This window comes from Oculina patagonica, chromosome 8 (assembly GCF_052425735.1).
Source record: "Oculina patagonica isolate OP01 chromosome 8, crgOcupat, whole genome shotgun sequence".
NCBI lineage: Eukaryota > Metazoa > Cnidaria > Anthozoa > Scleractinia > Oculinidae > Oculina > Oculina patagonica.
Window position 1 is genome coordinate 17262250 of NC_135765.1, and position 25846 is coordinate 17288095.

Below are 25846 nucleotides of genomic sequence, written 5' to 3' on the forward strand. Positions count from 1 at the left end.
GATTGTGACCCGTTTGAAGCGGAATGCGTTGAGAACGTTGTAAGGAAAGAAGAAAAACTCAGGCGGTAAAGGACCTTGACCTTGCAATAAATGACATTCAGCATAACTTCTTTTTTTAAAACAATAAAGTGTGCTCATTAGATTATTTAAGTCATTTTGTGTTTGTCTGTACTTAAGTTAACATATGTCTAACGCTCTCTATGCTTCGAATCGATTTTTTCCGCTCCGTCTTATAGCAATAAATGAGACAGGAGAATCTTATATTTTCACCGCATTCCGTAACAAAAAAAACCTTCACATTTTAACTCTTTATGCAACCTCCAAATTCTGTAAGATAAGGATCACTGGAGCTAATGAAAAATATAAAACAATAGCGTGATTGTGCTTCAGTGATTTTAAAAGTAAACACCATATAATAATATTACGCTCGGAAATTGAGCGCAAAAGCGAATCGCCGCTAGGCACTAAACACACATATTTGTAAGTCAAGGAAAACTTTTATTTCGATTGTTTAATTTAATAATCGTCTTCATCTATGTAAAATTTACACGACTATACTCAAGGATCGAACTTACAAAGGAAATAGTAGATTGTTTATAGTTTTGTTTGCTACCAAATTTGACGGTTTCTGAGTATTTGTAAGTTTTATTTTGTTCGCGTGTTAAGTGTATATTAACTTGTTACTGTAAATGCACACGCGAGTTTGTATATATTTGAGCGGTACAAATAAAGTCTACATTTGATTCGTTTGAGTCATGAGTATCTGCTTCGCCCGGGAGACAAGCTTTGTGTTATTTTGGATCAATTGATTTTGTTTGTAAGTAAAGTTCTTTTAGTGTTTTATCTGGCTTGTAAATATTTAACAATACGTTGAGTTTGATTTTTTCAGGAAAATATGTTTTCAAATGCAGTTCGTTCAAAGGTAAATAAATCAAAGTTGGCAGAATTTAATCATTTCTTGATTATGTCTAACTTCGGGCGCGAACTCCACGCGAGATCCCCACGCACGCTTTGAAGAAAACACATCACAATTTTGTGCCCTTGGTGCCCTCGGTGCCCTTGCTGCCCTTCTTGCGCTATGAAATTCGTGTTCTAAAAGTTTCTATTCAATTTTCACACCGTAAACATGAAGAGATGTAAGCACTGCCCCATTCCTGGCTGCTGTTCCAAATTTTAAGTTCGTCTCGCAAGTCATTTGGCGCAAGGGCACGAAATATCAGAGATTGGGCGGAAGTATTGGCTACAGTTTTCTAAATTAAAAAACACCAGCATGATTTCAAATAAATAACTTTTGTCAGATTCACGTAATTTATATTTTTTTTTTCTGGAGCAAAAAAAAAGGTGCATGACAGGGGTACAAAGAGGGTACAATAAGGGTACGGAAGGGCTACAGAGAGGGTACAAGAAGGGTACAGAGGGGGTACAGAGAGGGTACAATAGGGGGTACAGAGGGGGTACACGAGGGGTACAGAGGGGGTACAATAGAGGTACAGAGGGGGTACAGGAGGGTACAAAGGGGGTACAGGAAGGGTACAAAAGAAACAAATAATACAACATTTTTGTAGAGGGGGAGGAGGATGGAAATAAATATATACTAATTTACTTGGTAACCCCGCCAACACAAAATAGCTATAAAAGAAGCGCGCTGCTGTTTGTAGTTTAGTCTATTCTCAGAGTTAACACAGTTCAGATCACAATGTACAGCAATTATAATCAATTCTTTCAAGAGGGTTTTGGAAATATCATATTGCCCGATAATAGTGGAGATGAAAGCGACGATGAGAGCTCACAGGAAAGCGAACAGTCATCTCAAGATTCTCAATCGAGCGAAGAAATAGACTCTTCCCAAGAAGAAGAGGAACATATAGACCCCTGGTCGCGCATTCAAGATGAAGTTACTAGTCGTCACGAAGCCCAACTCGAAGCTCTGATAAACGAGTACGAACAACATGGAGATTCGCCTGAAGTGGCCCGTGTTAAAGCTGAAAATGCTCTGCTACCAGTATACAGAAAGGAGCTGAGAAAAGTCCTTTTGGATTATTTACAGTGGATGCATGCTATGAAGAAAGATTCCACCTTCCGTAAAGTGATGGAGACCAAAAATGAATTGAAAGATACAGAGGGATATGATTGGCTGGAATCAACAGAACTCGCTATCGATAAGCGAAAATTCTTACTCAATCGGTTGTTTGTCAAACAAACTGTTCCCGAAGACTAAGTGAACTGTGTCGGTTCATCTTTTATAGAAACACCTCAATGTTATTATTATCAATAAACGTGTTTAAAAGAGAAAAGCTTTTAATTCCTTCTTGTGTATCGCGGTGCGTAACTTGTCTATATAAACGCTTATAGATGTTTAGATAAAAACAGAGACCTGAAAATACATATAGGTTTACGAAACATAACAACGGTTTATTAGGACTCAAAAATAAAATACATCGTATGTGCAACTCATTGTGTTCATTTTCTACAGTGCTAGTTTCTTACACAACTGAATGCTTACTGATACAGTCAATATAGCGACAAATGTTCACTGGAATTTTCGTTCTAATGTAGACATTCTTTTACCCACTTTGGGCTCTCTAATCTTGCAAACTGTCTTTGCAGCTTGGGCCTGGGAGTAAAAGATGCTATGCTCTCTTCTGATACCTTTTTTTCCTCAGGACAGTACAATGGAGATAATCTTTGACTCTCGTCAATAAAAGGCTTCTCGTCGCCCCACTGGAAATATCTACACATTTCCTTACTTCTTCTGCAGGTAAAATAGGGTCGGAGCGGATTCTTTTGAGATCTTGAGACTTTCAATGTTGCAACATCCATATGCCTGCAGTAAAGCGATTGTCCACCTTCACATACTTTGTACTATCCTCGCGGCAAAAGAAGGAACATTGCTTCCAGTCCACACATCGAATGTAACGTATTCCCGTGGTCGGGTTGATCACTTCAAGGTTTTTAAGGCAGAGTCCACACTTTGAGTAACTCATCTTGACACTGAAGTAAAAGTACGCAGATTCTTTGCACTGTCGTAAAAGTTTTCTTGCTTGATATCAAAAAGTAGAGTGAATGCTTACCAAATTTGTGCGTTTATATTCCAATGAACAATACAGCCGTGAACGTCCAATCAGGAATAAAGATTGGACGCAAACAAAGGAACATGTCAGAGCAGGCCCATTGTAAAAGAAATCTCCGGAGACAGTTTATTATCATATGAAAAGAAGCGACTAGACAGTTATTGATATGCAGCGGGAATCCGTTCATTAGTATGGAGGAAGACAGTTATTAGTATGCAGGAAATCCAAATTAGTATGCAGGAAATCCAAATTAGTATGCAGGAAATCCAAATTAGTATGCAGGAAATCCAAATTAGTATGTAGGCAATCCAACGGCGGGCTTAAAAACAACATTATCTACTACTACGGACAATCGCGTGACTACCCAAAATTTTCATCTCGATGGGTTTTCCAAATTTTCTTAGATACAGGGATTCGCACAGGCACATCTTCGACGCACGCGGTAGCTACACTATAAGAATAGTAAGGTATAGATTTGCGATATCAAGATTGCAACACTCACATTGCACAATAATGGAGACATCTTTAGACACAGGACTTCCAATACCATTCTTAGCAGTACATCTGTATATTCCCTCATTCTTTTTACCAGTGATTGCCAAAGGGAAGGACACAGAACTGTTGTCAGAAACTTTTATCCAGGTGATGTGTGGTTTTGGATTACCATCTGCTGTACAATTCAGACTAGTAGTGTCTTCTTTGTTCAGTGTTTGATTACCAGAAATGTTTGTGATCTGTGGTCCATCTTTAAAAAGAGAACACAATAAACCGTGGCAATTGTGAATATGATTATAACAACAATTAGGGAGAGGGTATGTCATAACCATATGGCACACAGATATTGAGTTTTTTTTTTTAAATAAACTACCAACCAAATTGAGCAGCAGCAGTAGAAACTTTATTTTAGTACCAAGGCCTTTTGCTGAATGTAAGAGGTCAATTTAACTGGGACACTTAAATAAACGCATTTATATTATTACTGTAATTTTTGTTTTTTAAATAAATTCACTAAAACATTTTACAATAATTATTCTAACTTACATGCTCTAGACACATTGTAATAAAAGTATAAAAGAGACATCTTAAATATCAACAAATTAAAACTAAGTTGGGAGACAAATAATAAATATGTTAATTCATTCTTAACAAAACAGCTACAGTGAAAGCCAAAAGACAAAATTTTTCAAACTTTAACTTAATTATCTTCTGCAACATTAGTTTTTGGTCTGCTACACTGACCTAGTCAGACTTGGATCAATTGCCTGTATGAGTGATGATTTTTGTATGCTTTTATACCAATGTTCATGTAAATGTTAACTTTAGATGATAAGAGTGATCTACAATTTTTGGTTAAAAGCTGAGTTTCTTGAATTTAGGCAAATACCTTTTTTGTTACATACAATTGCTGTTCAAAAATTAAAAGACCTTTCCTGTAATAGCCTTTAACAAATACATACATGATTTTGTCTTCTAAACAAAATATTTTTTATAGTACATAAATGGAAAGTATACACTGCATGTAAATAACAGATTACTTACACTGTACATCAATGGTTGCTGTCCGTGATGTATTGCCACATTCATTACTGGCTTCACACCTGTATTCTCCAGCTTCACTCCTGCTGATATCTGTAAGTACGAACTGACTTACATCAACACGCTGACCATCAGGCTTAAACCAAGTCACTGTTGGATGAGGAGTCCCTGATGCAGTACATATCAGATTCACATTGCCACCTTCAGTAACTGTCTCATTGTTTATTGCTGATATGGCCGAAGGAACTGTTAACAAACAAGTCAGAAAGGACAATCTTTATTAAATTGACAGTGCCAACAAAATTACGTTTCATTTATATACAGTCATTACAAAGTATAATTACCAATTAAAAGTGCTATACACATGAGTCTACAGGGTTCATGCTCTTTTTCACAAACAATTTTTACAGGACTTTTCCAGGAATCAGAATGATATTTCCACGACTCCAAAATTCACATTAACCCTTTCATTCCCAAGATCTCAATATTAAATTTATTTTCCCTTACTGTCTGTACATTTTTTAGAATGTTAGTTTTGAGAATTCAGTTGTTACTTGAGTTTAACAAAATTCCAGAACTTTCCAGGACCGGAACTCTTTTTTTCAGGACATTCCAGTCCTGTAAAATGCCACAACGAAATTCCAGGATTTTCCAGGTCTCGTACGAACCCTGCTGTATACACGACATTATTTTTTCATCAATGTAGAACTGTTTCTCTTGCTAAAGTTAACCTCAAACCACATGAGAAACACTTGAGAAAGATTGGGAAAACTATATGTATAATCTGTAGACTTTCAAAATTCAGGAGTGTTTCTATCATATAATTGTGTAGAGACACATATTACATTGTTTACTTTTTAGCTGAAGTCACATTTTCCAAGTCAGAAAGAGAACCAGTAAACCTATTGTTGCGTTACACAACGCATGGACTAGACACTAATTAAGTAAGGGCTGCAAAGCCCTATGGACCGATTTTCGATTATGCAATCTTTTTATGTTGAACATGTTTGCCATGCATGTATGTCGATAGACTGTCCACAGCCTCTCGATTTTTCAACGCAAAATGCAAAAGGAAGCGGGCGCGAAGCGCGAGCGCGCGGAGAGAGGGGGGCGGGAAGCGAGCGAAGCGAGCAAAAGAAAAATAGAGAGGCTGTGGACATCTTTGAATAAAAGTGGAAGTATTAGACTCCTCCCCTTGTCATCGCCTTGTAATTTACAACTCCACCTCTTGACCTTTCAATTAAATTGGACCAATTAAATTTGAGCGGTAAAGTGCTTGCTTAATTGACTAAGCAACAGTTTACAAAACTACACGTGTGGTGACAACAACGCGTGAGTTTTTATTTCGGTGTTGAGGATGTCGTCTGACACGACTTCTTAAATCCCAAAAAAACCTGCAAAAAGAGGTATTTTAACTTGTATATATTGTAAATATTTTAACCAATTTTAACCGATTTTAGCATTTATTAGGATATTTCGATTTTGTTATTTTTCTTTTACTTTAAAGTGTCCCCATTTAGTGGTTTTATTACTGCTATTTTAGTTTTTGACACTCAAATAAAGGTTTTATTTATTTATTATTAAAGCCGAAATCAACGGTCCCTCCGATTTTTGCAGAATACGCGGGTGCTCATTCGCGATTCACTTGGGGAACTTCGGCAAGACATCGTACATCTCTACGGATAATTTATTTGTCGAGCCAAAACGCGAAGGTGTTTTACGGCGAAACTTGGCAGACGTCTTGGTCGATTTGGGAATTGCAGTGCAAGAAGACGAATTTCGTTCAAGTACTGTGTTGTTCATCTTGTGCATATAAAGCTAAGCTAGACTTGCAGCAAGCAATGTTGAATTTATAAAGAAATCTCTAGCGCGTAGATCCTACAACAAGGCAAGTTGATCGTGACGAGCGATTCAAAAGAATGTCACGTTCGCCTCACACGTCCTCGGCGAGGCAAAAGATATGCCGGCCAAGTGATTCGCCAAAAGTTATGCCGCAAAAGCTATGCCTATGCTTTTTAGCGGCGAAACAACAAGAACAAAAACATTCCCATCTTCTTACAGTTGTTTCGTCGTAGCATACAGCTGATAGATAAGGCTTTTCCGAAGCCAGTCGGTAAAATTCCAACTACGTCCTTCGAACAAAGGACGCGAACAGCCTCTTTCTGCTTGCGCGACGAAACGTTTGGAAATTTCTCCAACGAGCGTTCCAATAATCGATTCATCACAAATCACAGCATGTCAACAATTGACAACTCGAGCAAACCGCAAGACGCCGCCTGCAAGTAATCATGATCGGCCGTTGTTAAGGCGATGACACTTTTGCCGCCTCTCAACCAATGGGAATTTTCCGTTTCTGGAGAAACGGGAAATTCAATATTTCCAAAGATGTCTACAGCCCCTCTATTTTTTTCGCTCCCCGCCCCCCACCCCCTTGCTTCTTCCGTTTTGCGCTGGCGTCCAGTTCTCTCGCCGTTCTCACCGCGCGCTCATGGATCGAAAAAACACGAAAAAATAGAGGGCTGTGGACAGTCTAGTATGTCGAAGTAGCGAAAGCTAAATGTTTTGTTTATAAAGTTTTTAAGGAATCTCTAGTTGGCGAGTTTATACTCTATGTCTTTTATCTACGTTTGTTCACAAGGCCGGACAATGTAAGTAATATTTTTATGTAATCAGTTTTTAATGCGTGTCATTTGCCGAAGATATTCAGTCGTAACATTTTGTACAATTTAATTGCATCTTCAGATTACATTACATAACATTTCATCGAAAATCAATAAATCCTGAAATCCAGCCTTGCTGATACGTTTATTATCGTTTACTTCATTGACCCACTGGCCCATCATCTGAAGATTCTCGTTTACACGTCGCTGGTGGTGATTTGGAGCAATGGAAAAGGCTAAACATGTTCGCCGAGCGGCCAAAGGAAACCTAACGAGAACGCTCAACGCCGGAAACATGTTACTTGAAGCGAAACGTCCGATACAAGAAGTCCGTGAAGCGTTTATAGAAGTTAAAGCCGCTCACACAGATTTGGTCGCAAAACATGAATCGTTTACGATGTATTTGGACGATGAAAATTACAGTGAAGCCGAAGCCTGGATGAACGAATGTACGTGTGATTTCATCGCCTTTTCAATGTTAGTTAATGATTATACCAATGATAGAAATGAACCAGAAGAAGAAGAAATTGAAGAAGAAATCGAAGAAGAAATCGAAGAAGCTCAAAATGTAGCCAGTGGTGGGCATGGAAATGAAAATACCTCAGCCAAGTCAACAACGATGCCAAGTCAAATGATTTTGAAACACGAGAAGCCAAAATTGCCGACCTTTCATGGTGACGTCCGGAAGTATTTTATTTTCCGAGAAGATTTTAAGCATGCCGTAGAAAAAAGAAGTAGTGCCAGAGATACAATCGCAATTATACGTTCCTGCCTTGGTCCAGAACCCGCCAAATTGATCGAAGGTATCAGCTCAGATTTAAAGGTCGCTTGGAGATATTTGGATCAGAATTACGGAGACCCCAGGGTTATTTCTGACACCGTCACAGCCGACTTGAAAGATTTAAACCCATACAGCCAGGCGAAGATCACCGTTTTTGTGACCTTGTCAATCTTGTCAGGCGATCATTTAATATTTTAAAAGAAGTAAAGCGGCCTCAGGACATCGACGTGATCTCTCTTATCGAAAGGAAAATGACACAGGACGACCTTAAAGTATGGACACGCCACATCAACTTGCAGAAGCTGGAACCTTCCATGTCTAACCTTCTCCATTGGATGGAAGACGAAATGACAGCTCGACTGCGTTCTGGTGCAGTAATACGTAAAACCGGCGTTTCTTTCCGTACGTCAGTGCACATGATTGGGTCAAATGGCCAAGGAAAGGGCAAAGAAAGCAGTATTTCAGTGAAACCCGACGACCAGAAGTCCAAGCCACTTATGTGCTATGTTTGCAAAGGGGAGCACTATGTGGATCGGTGTCCCAGATTTCTTGCCATGGCGCCAGGTGAACGATGGGAGGTCGTCAAGGAGCAAAGAGCCTGTTTCTCGTGTTTAAAGCGAGGCAAGAGCCACACCTCGTACAATTGTTCGCGCAGGAAACCATGTGGAAAAAGTAGGAGCGATGGCAGCACATGTAAAAGATCTCATCATGAGCTTCTCCATGAAACAGAAAGTGCAGATGCACCGCGGGTGGCCTTTCTTCAAGACAGCAGCAAAACGATTCTTCCAGTGATCTCCAGTCTCACGAAAGGAAAAGAAGGCGAATTGGTGGAATCAAATGTATTCTATGATAGTGGAGCACAAATCAGCTTAATTCGAAGTGCGTTCGCCGACCAATTGGGACTGGAAAGCAAGCCTATCAAGATCGTGATCACGAAAGTTGGTGGAGTTGAAGAAGAGCTTGACACGAAGCTGTACAAAGTACCATTGTACACAGACAGCTGAAAGATGATCCAAACCATACAAGCCATAGGCATTCCCCAGATATCAAAAGAGCCAGCAGGAGTAGATGTCAGTCACATGTCAAAAGTCTTAGGCATCTCTGAAGAGAAACTTTATCGAAAGGCTGGTCCTATTGACGTCTTAATTAGTATTAATTATCCTCGGTTCCATGTCGGAGAAACCAAAGTAAAGGATGGTCTCGTGGCTTGAAAAAGCCCCTTGGGTTGGGTCATTTTTGGATCAAATTCAGACGACGCCCTCCCAGAAGCCAAACAAGTCCTTCACGTTCGTCTAGCCGAGCCAATTGACCTCACTGATTTTTGGAAAACTGAATCGATGGGCGTGTCTGTGTTGCCATGCACATGTGAAGCTGCCGAGATGTCTACAGAGGAGCGTGCCGAACTGAAACTGATAGAAGATTCATGTCAATTGCAAGAGAACAAGTGGATTATGAAGTACCCGTGGAAAAGGGATCCAAGTTGTTTGCCCGACAACTATGTGCAAGTGCTAAAGAAGATTGAGTCTACTGAGCGACGCCTTATGAAACAGCCAGATCATGCTAACAGCTACAATATGCAGATTAAAGAAATGGAACAAATGAAGTTTTCAAGAAAGCTGACCGAGCAAGAGAAAAGGGAGTGGAAAGGACCAGTTCACTATGTCGCTCATCATGCTGTTGTGCGTCCAGAAAAGAAAACTACGCCAATCAGGATTGTGTTCAACAGGTCTGCGTCATTCGAAGGCCACACCTTTAATGACTACTGGTACAAGGGACCTGATCTTCTCAACAACTTGTTTGGTGTCGTGTCGAGAAAATGCAGTTGCTGTTTGTGGTGACATCACGAAGATGTACCACATGGTTGCCATCCCTCCAGTAGATCAGCATGTCCACAGGTTTCTATGGCGCAATTTTGAGACAAGCCGCGAACCGGACACCTATGTTAAGACTGTTCTCACTTTTGGAGACCGTCCAGCGCCAACGATGGCCATCACTGCTATGCGCAAGACTGCTAAGCTGAAGCAGGAGGATAAACCGAAAGCCGCCGAAGCCATTATTAACAGTGCCTATGTAGACGACATCTGTGACTCTGCCAACAATGAAAACGAAGCCAAATCGCTGATCTCGGATGTCGACGAGGTTCTTGGGGCTGGTGGATTTCAAGTCAAGAAATGGACCTCAAATGCAGCATTGAATCATAAAGAAAGTTCAGAAGCTGTCGTGCTTGGAGGTGAACTCCACACGGAGAAAGTTCTAGGAACTTAGGCTCCCTAACGAAGACAAGTTTTCATTCAAAATTAAAATTGAATTGTCCAATGTAAACGATCGGTCAACGTATGTCCCTGTAAAGTTAACCAAACGTCAAATTCTAAGCAAGTTGGCTGGGATCTTTGATCCAATTGGAGCGGGTGCAGCTGTCCTCATCAAGCCGAAAATCGCCATGCAAGAACTTTGGCAGCTTGGTCTCAGCTGGGACGATGAAGTGCCACCAGAAGTGAAACGCAAATGGATGACTTTGTTTGAAGAAATGATTGCCCTCAATAACGTACGGTTTAAACGCTGCCTGACTCCGCCCAATGCCACCGGTAACCCTTTCCTGGTTGTTTTCTGTGATGCTTCACGCTTGGCATTTGGTGGAAACTGAGTGATGGACTGTTTGGCGCGCGATTTGTTGCCGCAAAATCAAGAGTGGCTCCACTTAAGGAAAAAACCATCCCTCGACTCGAGTTGCAAGCCGCTGTGGTCGCAAGCCGTCTGGGAAAGTCCATTTTACAGGAATCAAGGCTAAATTTTGAAAGGGTTCGTTATCTGTCAGACAGCCGCGTCGCCCTGGCCTGGATTAAAGGAGAAACACGCAGTTTCAAGCCCTTCGTGTCCTGTCGAGTTGCCGAAATTCAATCCAATTCCTCACCCGAAGAATGGTCCCACTGTCCCACGTTGCTGATCGTTGCCGATGACTTAACCAAGGGCATCCCCGCCGCCGAAGCAAATGGGAGATGGTTCAACGGTCCAAAGTTCCTACAGCTTCAAGAAGATGACTGGCCCGTGGAGCACGGTGCGCCTGATGTGACAGAAGTAAACAAAGAGAGAAGAAAGGTTCAAATCACATGCGCTGCTGCTGTTTGCCAACCCATCATCAACTGCCAAGAGTTTTCAGCATGGAGACGACTGCTTAGAGTGACTGCCTATGTTCTTCGGTTCTGTCGCAACCTCCACCTCAAGTCAAGCCGAGAAAATGATGACAATGATGTACATGTTGGTCCGCTGAGCTCAAACGAGATCGAAAGCGCCGAAGAATATTGGGCAAAGCAAACTCAGGCTGGCCTTTCCGAAAGAATGGCAAAAGGAGACTTCAAAACGCTAAGTCCATGGGTTGATGACAAAGGCATCATAAGAGTTGGTGGGCGTGTCGATCCACACCTCTTATCCTACGACGGAAAGTGCCCTGCTCTTCTACCACGTGATCACTGGGTATCAATGCTCATCACCCGCAACGCACACCAAGCTGGTCATCTTGGCGTGGCTGCCACAACAGCGAAGATACGAAGAAAATATTGGATTATCAAGAGAACAAACGTCGCGAAGACTATCAAGCAACGATGTAAGTCCTGCCGCACCTTGTACCCAGGAAAAAATGGAATGCTGAAAGGAGAAATGTTGCAGTCAACGATTTCGTTATTCTGGCCGACTCGAACGCAGTTCGTGGAAAGTGGAGTGCTGGCAGGATTCTTCAAGTGTTTCCAGGAGAAGATGGTTTGGTTCGGAACGCGCAAGTCAAGACCGCCTCAGGAACATACATGCGTCCCATTACCAAGATTTGCGTGATCTATCCCGCCGAAGGCTTTGGTGAATAGAATGGGGATTCCCCATTGCGGGGGGGGGGGGGGGATGTTGCGTTACACAACGCATGGACTAGACACTAATTAAGTAAGGGCTGCAAAGCCCTATGGACCGATTTTCGATTATGCAATCTTTTTATGTTGAACATGTTTGCCATGCATGTATGTCGAAGTAGCGAAAGCTAAATGTTTTGTTAATAAGGTTTTTAAGGAATCTCTAGTTGGCGAGTTTATACTCTATGTCTTTTATCTACGTTTGTTCACAAGGCCGGACAATGTAAGTAATATTTTTATGTAATCAGTTTTTAAATGCGTGTCATTTGCCGAAGATATTCAGTCGTAACATTTTGTACAATTTAATTGCAGCTTCAGATTACATTACATAACATTTCATCGAAAATCAATAAATCCTGAAATCCAGCCTTGCTGATACGTTTATTATCGTTTACTTCATTGACCCATCGGCCCACCTATACATGTACACCCAAAGAGCAACAGCAACAGCAAAAAAATAGCGTGACAGTCTTCCTTAAACAAAATACCCCCTGAAAATAATCATGGGATATAACATGTTGTTCAAACATTTTCAGCCAATGATAGGGTTTAAGATAAATGTATGGGGAAACTAGTTAGTCACTGTGCTGGAGTTAAATGCAAGCAACAGGAAGACATACAACAAAACAGCTTACTTTATACCCCCACTCTTCAGAAAATTGTATTTACAAAAATTAATGTTCTTTCATTACCCTTACCATTAACAGAAACAGTAACACTTGCACTTTTTTCTGTTCCCACACTGTTGTTCGCCACACATTTGTAGATGAACACTCCTTCAGTTGTGAATGTCTTGCTCCATCTTCCTGAAATGTCTAAGATAGCAGTGTCATTTTCCAACAGCTCATATGTTTCCACAAGTGGATTAGCATCAGCTGAGCAGTTAATGCCGATAACATCACCCTGACATGCTTTGTTGTCAACTGCAGATGTTGTCAACTGAACATTCTCTGGTGGGTCTGTGAAAAAAGAAGACAATTTCATCGAACTCAAGTGTACTGAATATTAATTATGCTCGTGATTCACTAAAAACAAGTTGTGTTATTTTTCTTGGTCTTAAATTTTTGAACTCAGTTTCATGTTTCGCTGCTCGATCATATTCAATGCCATTTACAATCTAAAATAATTGATAAAAATTAAAACTAATAATGTTGCAAAAATTTTAAACCATGCAGGGGTAAATGATTTAAGCCACAACATACATACACCTGTAACATGTACAAGTACATGTACAAGTAAAATGCAATCTTCCAACAGATTTACTAAACATCAATATTAATCCAACTTACACTGTACATCAATGGTCGCTGTCTGTGATGCATTGCCACACTCATTACTGGCTTCACACCTGTATTCTCCAGCTTCATCCCGGCTGATATTTGTGAGCATCAACTGACTTGCATCAACACGCTGACCATCAGGCTTAAACCAAGACACCGTTGGATCAGGAGTCCCTGATGCAATACATGTCAGATTCACAGCTCCACCTTCAGTAACTGTCTCATTTTGTATTGGTAGTATCGACGAAGCCACTAAAATAAAACAAAAATAACCAAACTAGCATTCAAAATGTCAAATCTAAAATTTTGACTTAATGGCATTTAACATGTTTAAAAAGAGAATAAATCATAGCTAGGTTAATTATGGGCAATACTGGTCATCAATTGCTTTCTTTGGCCTGATATGTCTATAATTTACAAGTCCTAGTCAGTGATCATGAATTAGTGGAATTTGTGTTCAAATACATGTAGGTAATGTAGCTTTGCAGCCTAGGCCCAGTTGTTAGTAGAGTCCACAGATTAGACGTACAGTCACTAATTCATAAAACATTCTCTCAACAAATGTTTAGGTCCTTCCCATAAGCCTTAGAATGCTCTGAGCTCTCTCCATTTGCAATGAAAACTGTTTAGCAAGTACACAGTGTACATAGTTATAACGTAAATTAGGTGAAAACAAATTATCATTACCATTAACAGTGACAGTAACACTTGCACTTTGTTCTGTTCCCACACTGTTGTTAGCCACACATTTGTAGATGAACACTCCTCCAGTTGTGAATGTCTTGCTCCAGCTTCCTGACGTGTTGAAGATAACAATGTCATTCTCCAACAGCTCATATGTTGTCACAGATGGATTAGCATCAGCTGAGCAGTTAATGCTGATAACATCACCCTGACATGCTTTGTTGCCAACTGCAGATGTTGTCAATTGTACTTTTTCTGGAGGGTCTGTAAAAAAACATATTAAGAGGTGGATTAATTTACTACAGTATGGCTTTTATTCAGGTGTACATTAACTGCAACTCTGGTAATGTATGAGATCTTTTTACTGCTATTATTACTTCTTTTTGCTACTCTCTACTTATTTTGCCACACACACACACACACCTACATGACTACATTTGTACATGTTGGGATTAAATGTCACTGTGAGACAAACTGTTTCATCTTGTGCTTGGTAGAGCACAAAAAAGGTTAACCCTGATTAATCTTGAGTTATGGCCCCGGGGGGGGGGGGGGGGGGGCACTCAAAAAAGTTTTATACGGGGAGGCTCCGCCCCAAGCTCTTACCCCTTACCCTTTTATATACCATTTTCACAGAAATTGTACCCCTTTCGTATACCTTTTACTGAAAAAAGGTACCCCTTTCATATACCTAAAAACCATGGTATAGACTTTGAACTAGACGTTTTCTTGTCATTTTCATGTTGCGCTTTATAAATTAAAATAATACAGCCATAAAGTGCGTCTGTTCGAAATATTTCAATTCAAGGCCCTTTTAAAAACCTAAATGACGGATTTACATACCCTTTTTATATACCTAAACTTGTGAAATCCCTACCCTTTTATATACCTGAAGCCTAAAAAAGGTACCCCTTTCGGGCGGAGCCTCCCCGTATAGGCCATTATATGGAGTACCCCCCCCCCCCCGGGGTTATGGTTCTATAAAAGCTATGGTTATAAATAATTTAAATAATTAAAAGCAGTTTGATTTTTATTTTGTTATAGGCTGTGATAGTGATTGCAAGGTAAAACTGGTTTGACAATTTCTGCCATCAATAAAATCAATTCAAACCAAAACATGGCCATTTCATTAAAAAAAAGGCATGACAGTGTCATGTCAACTGTAGTTTTGACAATTTCACTTACACTGTACATCAATGGTCGCTGTCTGTGATGCATTGCCACACTCATTACTGGCTTCACACCTGTATTCTCCAGCTTCATCCCGGCTGATATTTGTAAGAGGCAACTCCCTTGCATCGACACGCTGACCATCAGGCTTAAACCAAGACACCATTGGATGAGGAGTCCCTGATGCATTGACATGACAGAGTAACATTCTCAAATTCAGTAACTGTCTCATTGTTTATTGATGCTATGGATGAATGCACTGTGAAAAGATGACAGCAACAAAGAACATCATGATTTTTAGAACATTTACTGAAGCACACAATATAATGGGAAAAAAACTATTTGAATTACATTACATGAATAAATGGTGTCCAGCCCTAGAACAACCCTCCAAGTTTAATTTTTTTCCTTAGTGGCCATTTGGCCACCAACTGCTCAAGTTTGGTCACCAGTGAAAAGTTTTAGTCGCTACATTTAGCTCACACTTTCAATCCTTCTTCTCAATTTTAGTCGCCATGCTGGCGACTTCACTTCCAATTTAGTCACCAGTTCCAAAATTTTTGTTGCCATGGTAACTAAAAAATGGTCTTACCTTGGAGGTTTGTAGAAGTACATGTATTCTAGATCAGTACCCTTGAAAATACAATTAACACTCAAAAACACCTGTGGGCTAATGCACCATTTACTAGCCATTATATAACATGAACATGACTTGTATGCCTGCACTGTATATATGTACATGTTATTAATTAAGATTAAACCCAATGGGGAATCAATTTTTAAATAACCTTATTTTGACCGAAGGATTTTTATTTTTGTGTGAACTTAAGTGTTAAATATTTATGGTCTTAAACTGTTGAAGATGTGACTGATGATAAACTAAAGCACTGAAAGCAGTACATTTGACACATCACATTCATACTCAATCTCGCACTTGTGTTACAATCCTAAGGCCCTTGTTCAACTACATCAACAATAGCATCAAAAATATCTTGTTTACCATTGACAGTAACATTAACAGTTTCACTTTGTCCTGTTCCTGCAGTGTTGTTAGCAACACACTTGTAGATGAACACTCCTCCAACTGACATTGTTCTGTTCCACATTCCATGGCTGTTGATGCCATCACTAACCAGCGTATCATTCACAAACAGTTGATAAGTATCTACTGCAGGGTTACCATCAGCTGAACAGGTGAAGGTTATTACTTCATTTTTACAGACCTTTTCTTTACTTGCAGCAAACTGGAAATTCTCTGGTTTGTCTAAAACATATATTATATAGTAAAAAAGACTTTGAACGTCATGAACTAGAAATCACTGTAATTTAGGAAGCCCCCATTATCAGTCATCCATACAGAACAGATAAAATGCACGACATTACATAAAATACTGAACACAAGTATAACCTTACAGGGCACCAGAAGACGGACAAATTGTCTAGACGTACAAGTCGTCTGCCGATTTGCTTGTTTGGTGTCAATTTAACACAGCTTTTAGATGTCTTATCCGATCCGTAGAGATAGTGTTATGGATTTTTCTTAGTTGCAGTCTGTTGTGTTGTGATAACTTTGTGGTTGATAATACATGTTGTGTGTACACAACCACTTGTGAAGCACATTATAAGTGTACATAATTATATTATAGGAAACAGTAGCTGCAGTGTATTCATGAATAAAAATTGCTACTACTACCACTTACAGTGCACAGTAAGAAAAGTGCTTGCTGTGTCATTTTCACAAGAGTTACTTGCTTCACACTTGTATTCTCCAGCATCATTCCTGTTGATGTTTGTGAGTTCACGAGTGATGCCAATTGTACGACTTCCACTGTTGACTGCTGTCCATGTTACATCGAGCACAGGACTCCCAGAAACATTACAGGTAAGGTTCCTGTTTTCACCCTCTGTTACTGTGATATTCTCTAGACGATATACCCTTGATGGGACTATAAAAAAAAGAAATTAATAATCAATGTGTGTAGGGTAGAATTGTTACCTATATGTCCAGCTCCCAGATAATTACAGTGCTGTACACTGTTCCCATGTTATTAAACTACACAAAGTTTTCATTAATTTTTAACAACTTTTTGACACTTTTTACAACATAGTTGTAGGGGGTGGGGTTGGGCAAGCTTTTTTCTTCACCTCCAGGTTGTGCAAGATTTTCTTAATTTTTTTTCCAACTGCTCCCCTTAAACAACTTTTTTTCAGTCGTTTTCTGTGCAAGAATTGTGATTTTGGTAATTGCCCAGCCCCTTCCCCCTGAAAAAAAAAATAATGGTCCATTCCTTATATAGTTACATGCACTGATAAGTTTGTCACAAAAGCCTTCTTAAACATGGGACTGCATATACCATAACTGTATACCTGTTGTGGAAAATTTTCAGTTTATATGTGCAGTGTACAACTACATCAGAAATGGTTTGATTTACATGTATTCATGAGAAGAACAAGTTAACAAGGTTAAAATAAGGGAGAGAGAGTTTAGCAGAGGAGATTTGAGTTATCAAGGGTTGGAGAGTCACAAAAAAAAATAATTAAGCCAAATTTCAGGGGTCTCGTTGTCTTGAATTTTTTCTTTAATGCCTTCTCAGAGTCTAGATTTCTTTTGCAAGGGTAAAAAGGTTTCGGGGCTCGCAGAAAATATATCAGTCTCGCAATCGAAACCCTTAGTTTTTGGGGTTGAACTGTACAGGATCAAGAGAATACATATTTAGTAGTTTAAGGGAACCACATTCTTGGAAGCAAGCAAAAGTGAAAATTGTATTTATTAAACTGTATATTAAAATTAATAAGGTGAAAAAAGAATGAGGATTACAAATTACCATTCACAGAAAAAGTAACATTCCTGCTGCTTGTGCCTACAGTGTTGTTAGCCACACATCTGTAGGTGACATCTCCTTCAGCTGACATTGTTATGTGCCAGACTCCTGAGCTGCCAACATCATTCACTAGCACATCATTCTCAAACAGTTGATAAGTATGCACGTCAGGTTTACCATCCGCTGAGCAGGTGATGCTGATCACTTCACCCTGACAGATGTTTGAGTCGTTTATCATTAACATGATATTCTCTGGTTTGTCTAAAACAAAAGGAAAAGCATAAACAGTATGAATTGATCAGCCTTGATCAGGATACACATATGCTCTAACCCCAGAATATATTTTATAATTATTATAATTTATGGCAACAAGACAGTATTTTGTGGTTCTATTTTATCTTTGGTCTAAATTTGATTTTCCTTTGTTTCAAACTCATTATCGTATATGTTGTGGTTTAACTTTATCTTTGGTTTCAAATTTTTCAAACTGGTTTGATTTTGTTTGTTTTTCATTGTCTCCTATTCATTACTGATAATTTGAAACAAAAGGAAATAAAAATTAAACTGGTTTGAAAAAAATTAAATCCAAGATAAATTTAAACTACAAATATACAACCATACCCGAAAATGAAGGTACAATTACAAAAATTAATTAATAAATTAAAACCAAGAAAAAAGATGGAACCACCAACTAAATTTTGGTGTTCTGAATAGGACTTACAGTAGTTACCATACAATGTTTGCATCCAACTGAAAGCATTTATTAATTGTACATGTACTCAGGCAACGCAGAAAATTCAAGAAGATTTAAAACTATTGCTTCAATGTTCTCAGCTGTGATACAAGCAGGTTACAATAACCACAACAACAGAAAAACATGGCTTACTTGTCCCATATCCCAATACAACATACAAGTACACAATAATATTAATACATACATGTGTATAGGAGTCACTCATTCTGTACTGTAAAACATACATCAATACAATGTGCATATAAACACACAACCATTATTTGTACATGTTAAGCTAAAGATACGAAGATGGAGATGGACTGGGCATGTCCTACGAGGAGGTGGCAATAACATCGCCGGAATTGCACTAGACTGAGCACCTGAAGGGAAAAGAAGAAGAGGCCAACCGCGATTGATCTGATCGGTGGAGAAGCGCGGAGAGCGAGTGGAAAGGAATGGGTTGGAATTCGTGGGCAGGTACAACAACAGCTGCAAAAGACCGAGAGGGGTGGAAGTTGACGCTGAATGGCGTCAAGTGTCCTATGGGGCACAAAAAGGTTAAGCAAGTAAGTATAAATTTAAAAAATATATAAAAATTAGATTTGTACTTACAATTAACATCCACATTAATTGTGCGGTTGGGTGCAGTTCCTATTCCATTGTATGCAGTACAGCGATATGTTCCAGTGGTATTTCTGTTCTTATCAAGTTCAAGCCGCTCTCCACTGGAGGAGAGTTCATTGCTGTCACTGCCATTATCAAGCACTCTGGTCCAGGTGATAGTTGGTGTTGGTTCACCAATTGCAATGCACCTTAATGTTACAGTGGGCGGATCCTCACCTTCAAGAACAACTTGATCACTGCTGACATTGGTGAATTCTGGTGCAACTGACAAAGAGGAATTTAAACATAACTGGTAATTTAACAACTAGTAATAAATGTATAACCTGATAGGACCTAAAAAATACACCCTTATCCCAGAAAATGTAGAAGCTTAATAGCTCAACAGAAAAAATAACAACTAAAATATACTTGTACTTATCTAAATTACATTAGACAAGTGCTAAAATGTTGTACTGTACTATAGAAGTACAAGTTAAATGCTACATGTATACTTTCTTCGGAGTATATATAAATGTACACCTTAACTGCTCAAGACATTTTTCTTTAGTTCCCAAAATTATATTGTTTTAAAGTAGGGCCGTACCTAGCGGGGGCAGGCGGGGGGGGGGGGGGGGGGGGGGGGGCAGTTGTCCCGCCAGGAAAACTAAAAAACTAAGAAAACTAAAGAAAAAAAGGAAAAACTTAACTAAAAAAACAGTTTCCCCCACTAGATAAACTTGCCCCTGGGCGCAGAAAAAAATCCTAGGTTATGGCCCTGGGTACTGGCAAATGTTTTAACACTGACCCATTTATATGTGACCTTGCACGGGAAAAAATATGCTTTCGACTTTCCTTTAAACGGGTGAAATAAACGACTATCGAACAGGTTTTAAACAAGTCTACAGCCCGTTTCAAATGGGTGCCACTGTAATTGGGCTTGTAAACGGGCAGCTGAACTGCTCGAACGGCTTAGGAAAAATTCAGGAACGGGTAGCCGAACCGTTCGCAAGGCTCGCAAAAAATTTCAATAGCCAGGGTATAACAACTTAACGGCTTAACAGCTGATTGACATGAAGAAAAAAATGTTAAGAGTAGTTGTGTATACTACTGTTAGAGCACAACACATAAGGACAAAGCTAAGACCTGTGAGACTCAAAAGTGCAGTAACCATTAAAGGGACATCGTTAGCATTGTCAAGATATTTTAAACCATTTTTCTGATTACTTCCAAATTGAAGGAAACCTCAAAATAATAGTTGTGTAATGTAGAAAAACAACAAAGGAGTAAACAAAACCCGACAATAGCCATGGATGGTTTCATCTGACGAAGATTAAGACGGATTACGACTGACAAACTTGAAAAAACTTGCCAGCTTTTTCAATGAGTTGTCCGTGACTGAGCTCCTTTAATAATATTATTAGACTTTAACAGTGCCTCCCGATTTAATGGTAATCATAAGTCATAACATGAATTATTAATTTCCTCTGAAACAATTAACTTTAATTCAATTTTGTAGCAGAAATAATAATATGTCAAATGTGTAGTTCCATAAATTATCCATACCTCACCCCATGGAAGGGATTTGACCTAAGACTCCCCAACCCCTCCGGAAATTCCAATAAAGCTTCATACATTTCCTTTAAGGTTTTGGCCTTTGAGACCCCTCCCACCCCCAGGAATTTCAAACTAGTAAAATGGCCCAGCTCACAATGAGTCTCTCGTAGCTCAGTTGGTTAGAGCGCCCAACCGGTATCTGGGAGGCCATGGGTTCGATTCCCGTCGGGGACTCAGAATTTTTCTTTGTCCCTTGCTCGTGTCATGTTGAATACTTCATCTTCAATATTTATTACCGAGCTTAAAATTTACCATCTTTATTATTTACTATAAACTGCTATATTTGATACCTCTATTCAACGGCCACCTCTATTAAGCGGCTGCGGCCACCTTTTTGTTGTCGCAAGTGTATTATTTATATGGTTTTTACCTCCATTAAGCGGCCAGCAAATTATCTTTCCAAGCAAAATGGTGACAGATAATATATATCGTCCGTGAAATATCTTGAGCTATATTTTTTCACATACTAACTGTTGATGCAAAAAGGCTTAAGAAACTTGCCAACGATGTTTTGCATATTTTTCTGCATATTATCAACCGTAAGATATACTGTACATTTCAACTTCGTGCCCTCCGTGTCAGAGCTAAATGCACTTGATGTTTTGTTACAATGAATTTTGGATTTATCTTCATATATGTTCACTTTTTAAAAGCATTTTGCTATATAGAGTCAAACAACCATGTTTACTGCCATTCCTTTCCAATTTATATTGTACCTCTATTAAGCGGCCAACCTCTATTAAGCGGCCACTTTTCGAAGTCCTGAGAGTGGCCACTTAATAGAGGTCGGACTGTAGTTTTTATTAAAAAATAATGAATTCATTCATACCAGTAATATGTATTAATTCCTTTTTCAATTTGATTACTTTAATCCCTAATAAAATGGCAAAAAAAAAAATCACGAGCCATGGTCTGCCATCCCAAAGATACATATCAGTTTGCTTTTACAGAGTATACAGAGCGTGTACAATGAAGTGCAATGTTGTTCTACAGACAGTTACTCTAACTTCTTTCAAATGGACAAGAAGTCTGACAATACAAACCCACAATAAAATGGACTGGTTCTTAGTAGGTTGGACATCATCTGCCATAATATGGTGAGATTGAGATACGGCATATGGATTTTATTAGCATTGTCTCTTTTTAATTTGTTTGAGCATGCAGGGAAGGGAATTATTCTTATCCTCTGGGATGTCATTTTTGAACACCATGCATTTTTGGAAATCTCTAGGTTTTAATATTAATCAGAGATTTATGTTACAGATGCAAACTGCACTGACATCAAACCGAATGAATGGTACAGTGAACAACTTGAGACATGTTTGCAAGTACACGAGTACTTGAAGAAACAGAGCAGAAAGACTTGACGGTTAGGGACCATTCATAATATTATGATTATTTTATGCCAGGAGGGGCTAGCAAGGTTCAGCATAAACAAAACCAAAACTTGTTGACCCCCTTCCAAACAACCAAACAAAACAAAATATGAAAAATTACAGACCTCTTCCCCCCCCCCCACCCTTCTCCTCTTTCTCCCTCAATGGGGAGTAGCCTACTAAATACCAGAATCAATACTGAACAATAAGGGGCCAACCATTTTACTTTTGAGGGGGGGGGGGGATGGGTGATTTTGACAAAAAATATCCTGCAAGCGCATGCATGCAAGAAAAAAAATTTCTGCACAGGACAGTAGTCAAAAAAAAAATCATACGTGCACAGTGGACTGGAAAAAAATTTCTGGCAAGGTGTTCCCTGGGTTGACACATTCAACTTCTTTTTCCTTTTTCAAGATTTTTGCATCTGGACTTAGGTAAGAGGGATTCAAAGCACAATAATATGTCCCCCTCAAATGGGTTTTTTGCCTGTGGTTACCACATGTGTTACGGATAGTAGTTTTTTCTCTCAAATTCAAGATCACGCCTGGTGTTGTGTTGAATAACAATGTTTTGAATGTACTCTAAATCGAGGATGCCAGGATACATGTAGCTGCTGGAACATGAAGTAAACTTTATTATAAATATCTACCGGTATTTGATACGAATATGTCAAGTTAAAGCTCTTTATTCTATTAACAACTATCAGGGTTGTAGCTAAGAAATTTGTCTGCCGGTTAGCTTAAAAATTGAGGCGGCTAAAGAAGGTGCGAAGCGCCTTCTGCCGTAGGCGGAGCCGACGTGGGGGTAGGTATGGGAGGGGGTCGCCCCCTCCCATTGGGGGTATGGGGGGGTCTCCCCCAGGAAATTTTGAAAATTTTAATTCAATTTGGGGCACTTTGGTGAAATCTAGGGGCTCTTTTATGCAAAAAGAAACAACAATTAAAGAGAAAAAATTGTACATGTGTAGGCATTTTGTTTTCTACCTTCCCTTGATATTGGGATTATCTATCATATTATTTTATTTTTAATATGAATGCAAATAAAAATACATTTAACACAGGTTTTCAGAACCAGTTCGACTCTGACAAAAATAAACCCAAAACACTCCGCTATAAGCCGAGGCACAATTTTTTCTTCAAACTATAAAACAATTCACGTGCAGCAAATCAACATATTTGTTAAATCACAACTACATGTATGCAATTGAAAAAACAACAAAAGAAATTACTTAGAAAAGATGAATTTATTTAGAACTGTACATACGCGTGGCAAAAAATTCACCTGAGTTTAGAATCCAATCTCAAACAATCACGCATTCTTCTGAAGAATTAAGTGGTTATCGATCATCATACCAAAAGCTACTAGTTTTCAAACAACTAAACCTTCACATTCAAAGTTGCAGCTGAGGTAGAGACCGTTCAAAACAACTGAAAAATCGCAAGAGAATACAGGATTAATCTTCAGTTCGTTGCAATTTGCAAGTCGCACAGATCAAGTGAAGCGGATGAACTGTAGATGTCATCAAAACGAAACGCCGTGCTGTTGCCGGTCTTTGTCGAGTATTCTGAATCCACTAAAACTCTTCTGAAGTGGTTCCTTTTAGCAGAGAAGTCGTGGTAATAAAAGCTTTGAATTTTGAACAAAAATATTCTCGTTGATCGAACAAACTATCCCACGTTTACGAGAGATCCAGGAGACCTGGTAACAAACTCGTTCCCCATCTTTCACAACGCCTTGAATACGGGGGGCTACTAAGCTTCGTGTTGACAAGATGGCGGACGCAGAAAACGGAAAGAGGACACGGTAAACAAGTTCTCAAAACAAGCCTTTATTTCAATTATTTTGTGGCATCGATATTCAAGGTAGTCAGGAGTTAATTCAACTTTTTTACTCAGAATATATGATTCTAAATCGAACGAGGGCGTAACTAAAGAACTGTTCAATGCCCTTTTAACCGAGTGTTCGCCAGCCAAAATTCAGCCGGCGATGACCTCTTTCCCAGCCGGCGCTTAGCGACAACCCTGAACTATTCCATAAAATCACTCTGTGATACATGCAAAAAATTTCGGACATTTTATTTCGAACGTTTAATTTTCGGACACTTTTTGTCTCATTTCAAACAAATTTCGGACAAAACTTTTGGACTCTTTGGTGAAACATGGTGAAAGTGTTTTTACGCCTATACAAAACATGAATCAGAGTGAAACAATATCTGTGAAAATGATATTTTTACTGCACTCTCAAGGTTTCACACGGCCTTATGCGCCTGCTGGCGTGATGAGTAAGGATGATGAAGGTTTTACAGATACACAGACGCGAAAATAACAGAAAATACGACGTTACGTATTCCAAGCCATGTCGCAACTAGAGTTTGCTCCATAAAGGAAACTCAAAGCTTTGGAGTTCAAATTAAAGTGCCTTAATGATCTGCGACAAGATCTTCAAAATGATCATAGGTAGTTCCTCAGTTACAGCTTCCACTATTTCTGCCATCCCCAAACCCTTCCTTTTCAAGTCGGGTTTATTTGTGTACTGAAAACAGTTAAACTGTACTGTCGATATTTTGGACGCTTAAAAATTTCAGGTGGTTTTATTTATGATTCAGTTCGAAAAAAAAATCCTGCAAGCGCACGTGTGCAAGAAAAAAAATTCCTGCACGAGACCATCGTCCCAAAAAAATTTGCCCACGTACAGCGGGTTGAAAAAAAATTTCACGCCCACACCAAATCACCCACCCCTCCCCTCAGAAGTAAAATGGTTGGCCCCTAAAAGCATACAATCCCTTTGGAATTTTTTATAATTATTATCCAATCTCTACAATAACGTCAATATGTAACATAACTGTCATTACAGAAATTAAGTAAAAACAATCCTGAATCCTTTTCAGTCTAAAGATTGAATCCTTGCAGTAAATAAAAACAAAATAAGAATTCACTGTACGATTTATTATTCTGACCCACCCCTTATTCTTGCCAGCCCACCCCTTTGCATAAACTAGTAGTAACCACAGGTTAGAAAGTGCGGGCTTCGATGCAGTTAAGAGAAGGTACTGGGAGGGTAGTGTTTCAGACAGTGTCGATAAATCACTGGACAAAAGAAAATAATTATTATTCCAAGTCAGGTCGAGTAACGCGTCATGCTTAAGTCACGAATGTTGTTTTTCGTTTCCTATTGCCGCGAACCAATCAGAGTTGATTATTGATTGACAGTTTTGCAAAGTGCAGTCGAGCATGCGGTGTGAATTGAGATGTGATTTAAACCTTCGTCGGCAAACTTGCTTTTTTGTTAGTGTTATAAGGAATTTCTCGAGAATAACCGTTGTTGGAATCATTCGCTTTGCCGTAGTTTAGCTTAGTTTATCTGTGATACAATCACAGCAGATCTTCTCAAAAGCAACACCTATAAAACAACGTCTGCAAAACGTAATGTCTGCAAGACAGAAGCCTCAATCTAATGTGACAAACTGTTGATTTTTCGCATTCTTATCGCACTTGGAGACAAAAATTTTTCTCTTCTGGTGTTACGACAAACTGTCGTGATTGACACATTTTTTGCATTCCAATCGTTCTTAGTGGAAGAACAAAATTTTCAACTTCTGGTTTGCAGATAGCCTTTATAAACGT

General features: G+C 39.1%; 1 protein-coding gene across 1 annotated transcript in view; it reads right to left on the reverse strand.

Moving 5' to 3' along the window:
* LOC144662776 (uncharacterized) overlaps window positions 1–25846 on the reverse strand; it is a 238480-nt gene that overhangs the window by 25982 nt on the left and 186652 nt on the right. The window contains 11 exon segments of the mRNA XM_078523689.1: window positions 3574–3816; window positions 4611–4853; window positions 12640–12900; window positions 13231–13473; window positions 13909–14169; window positions 15091–15265; window positions 15267–15334; window positions 16076–16339; window positions 16776–17021; window positions 17901–18158; window positions 19243–19518. Of these exon segments, the coding sequence (XP_078379815.1) occupies window positions 3574–3816; window positions 4611–4853; window positions 12640–12900; window positions 13231–13473; window positions 13909–14169; window positions 15091–15265; window positions 15267–15334; window positions 16076–16339; window positions 16776–17021; window positions 17901–18158; window positions 19243–19518 (2538 nt within the window).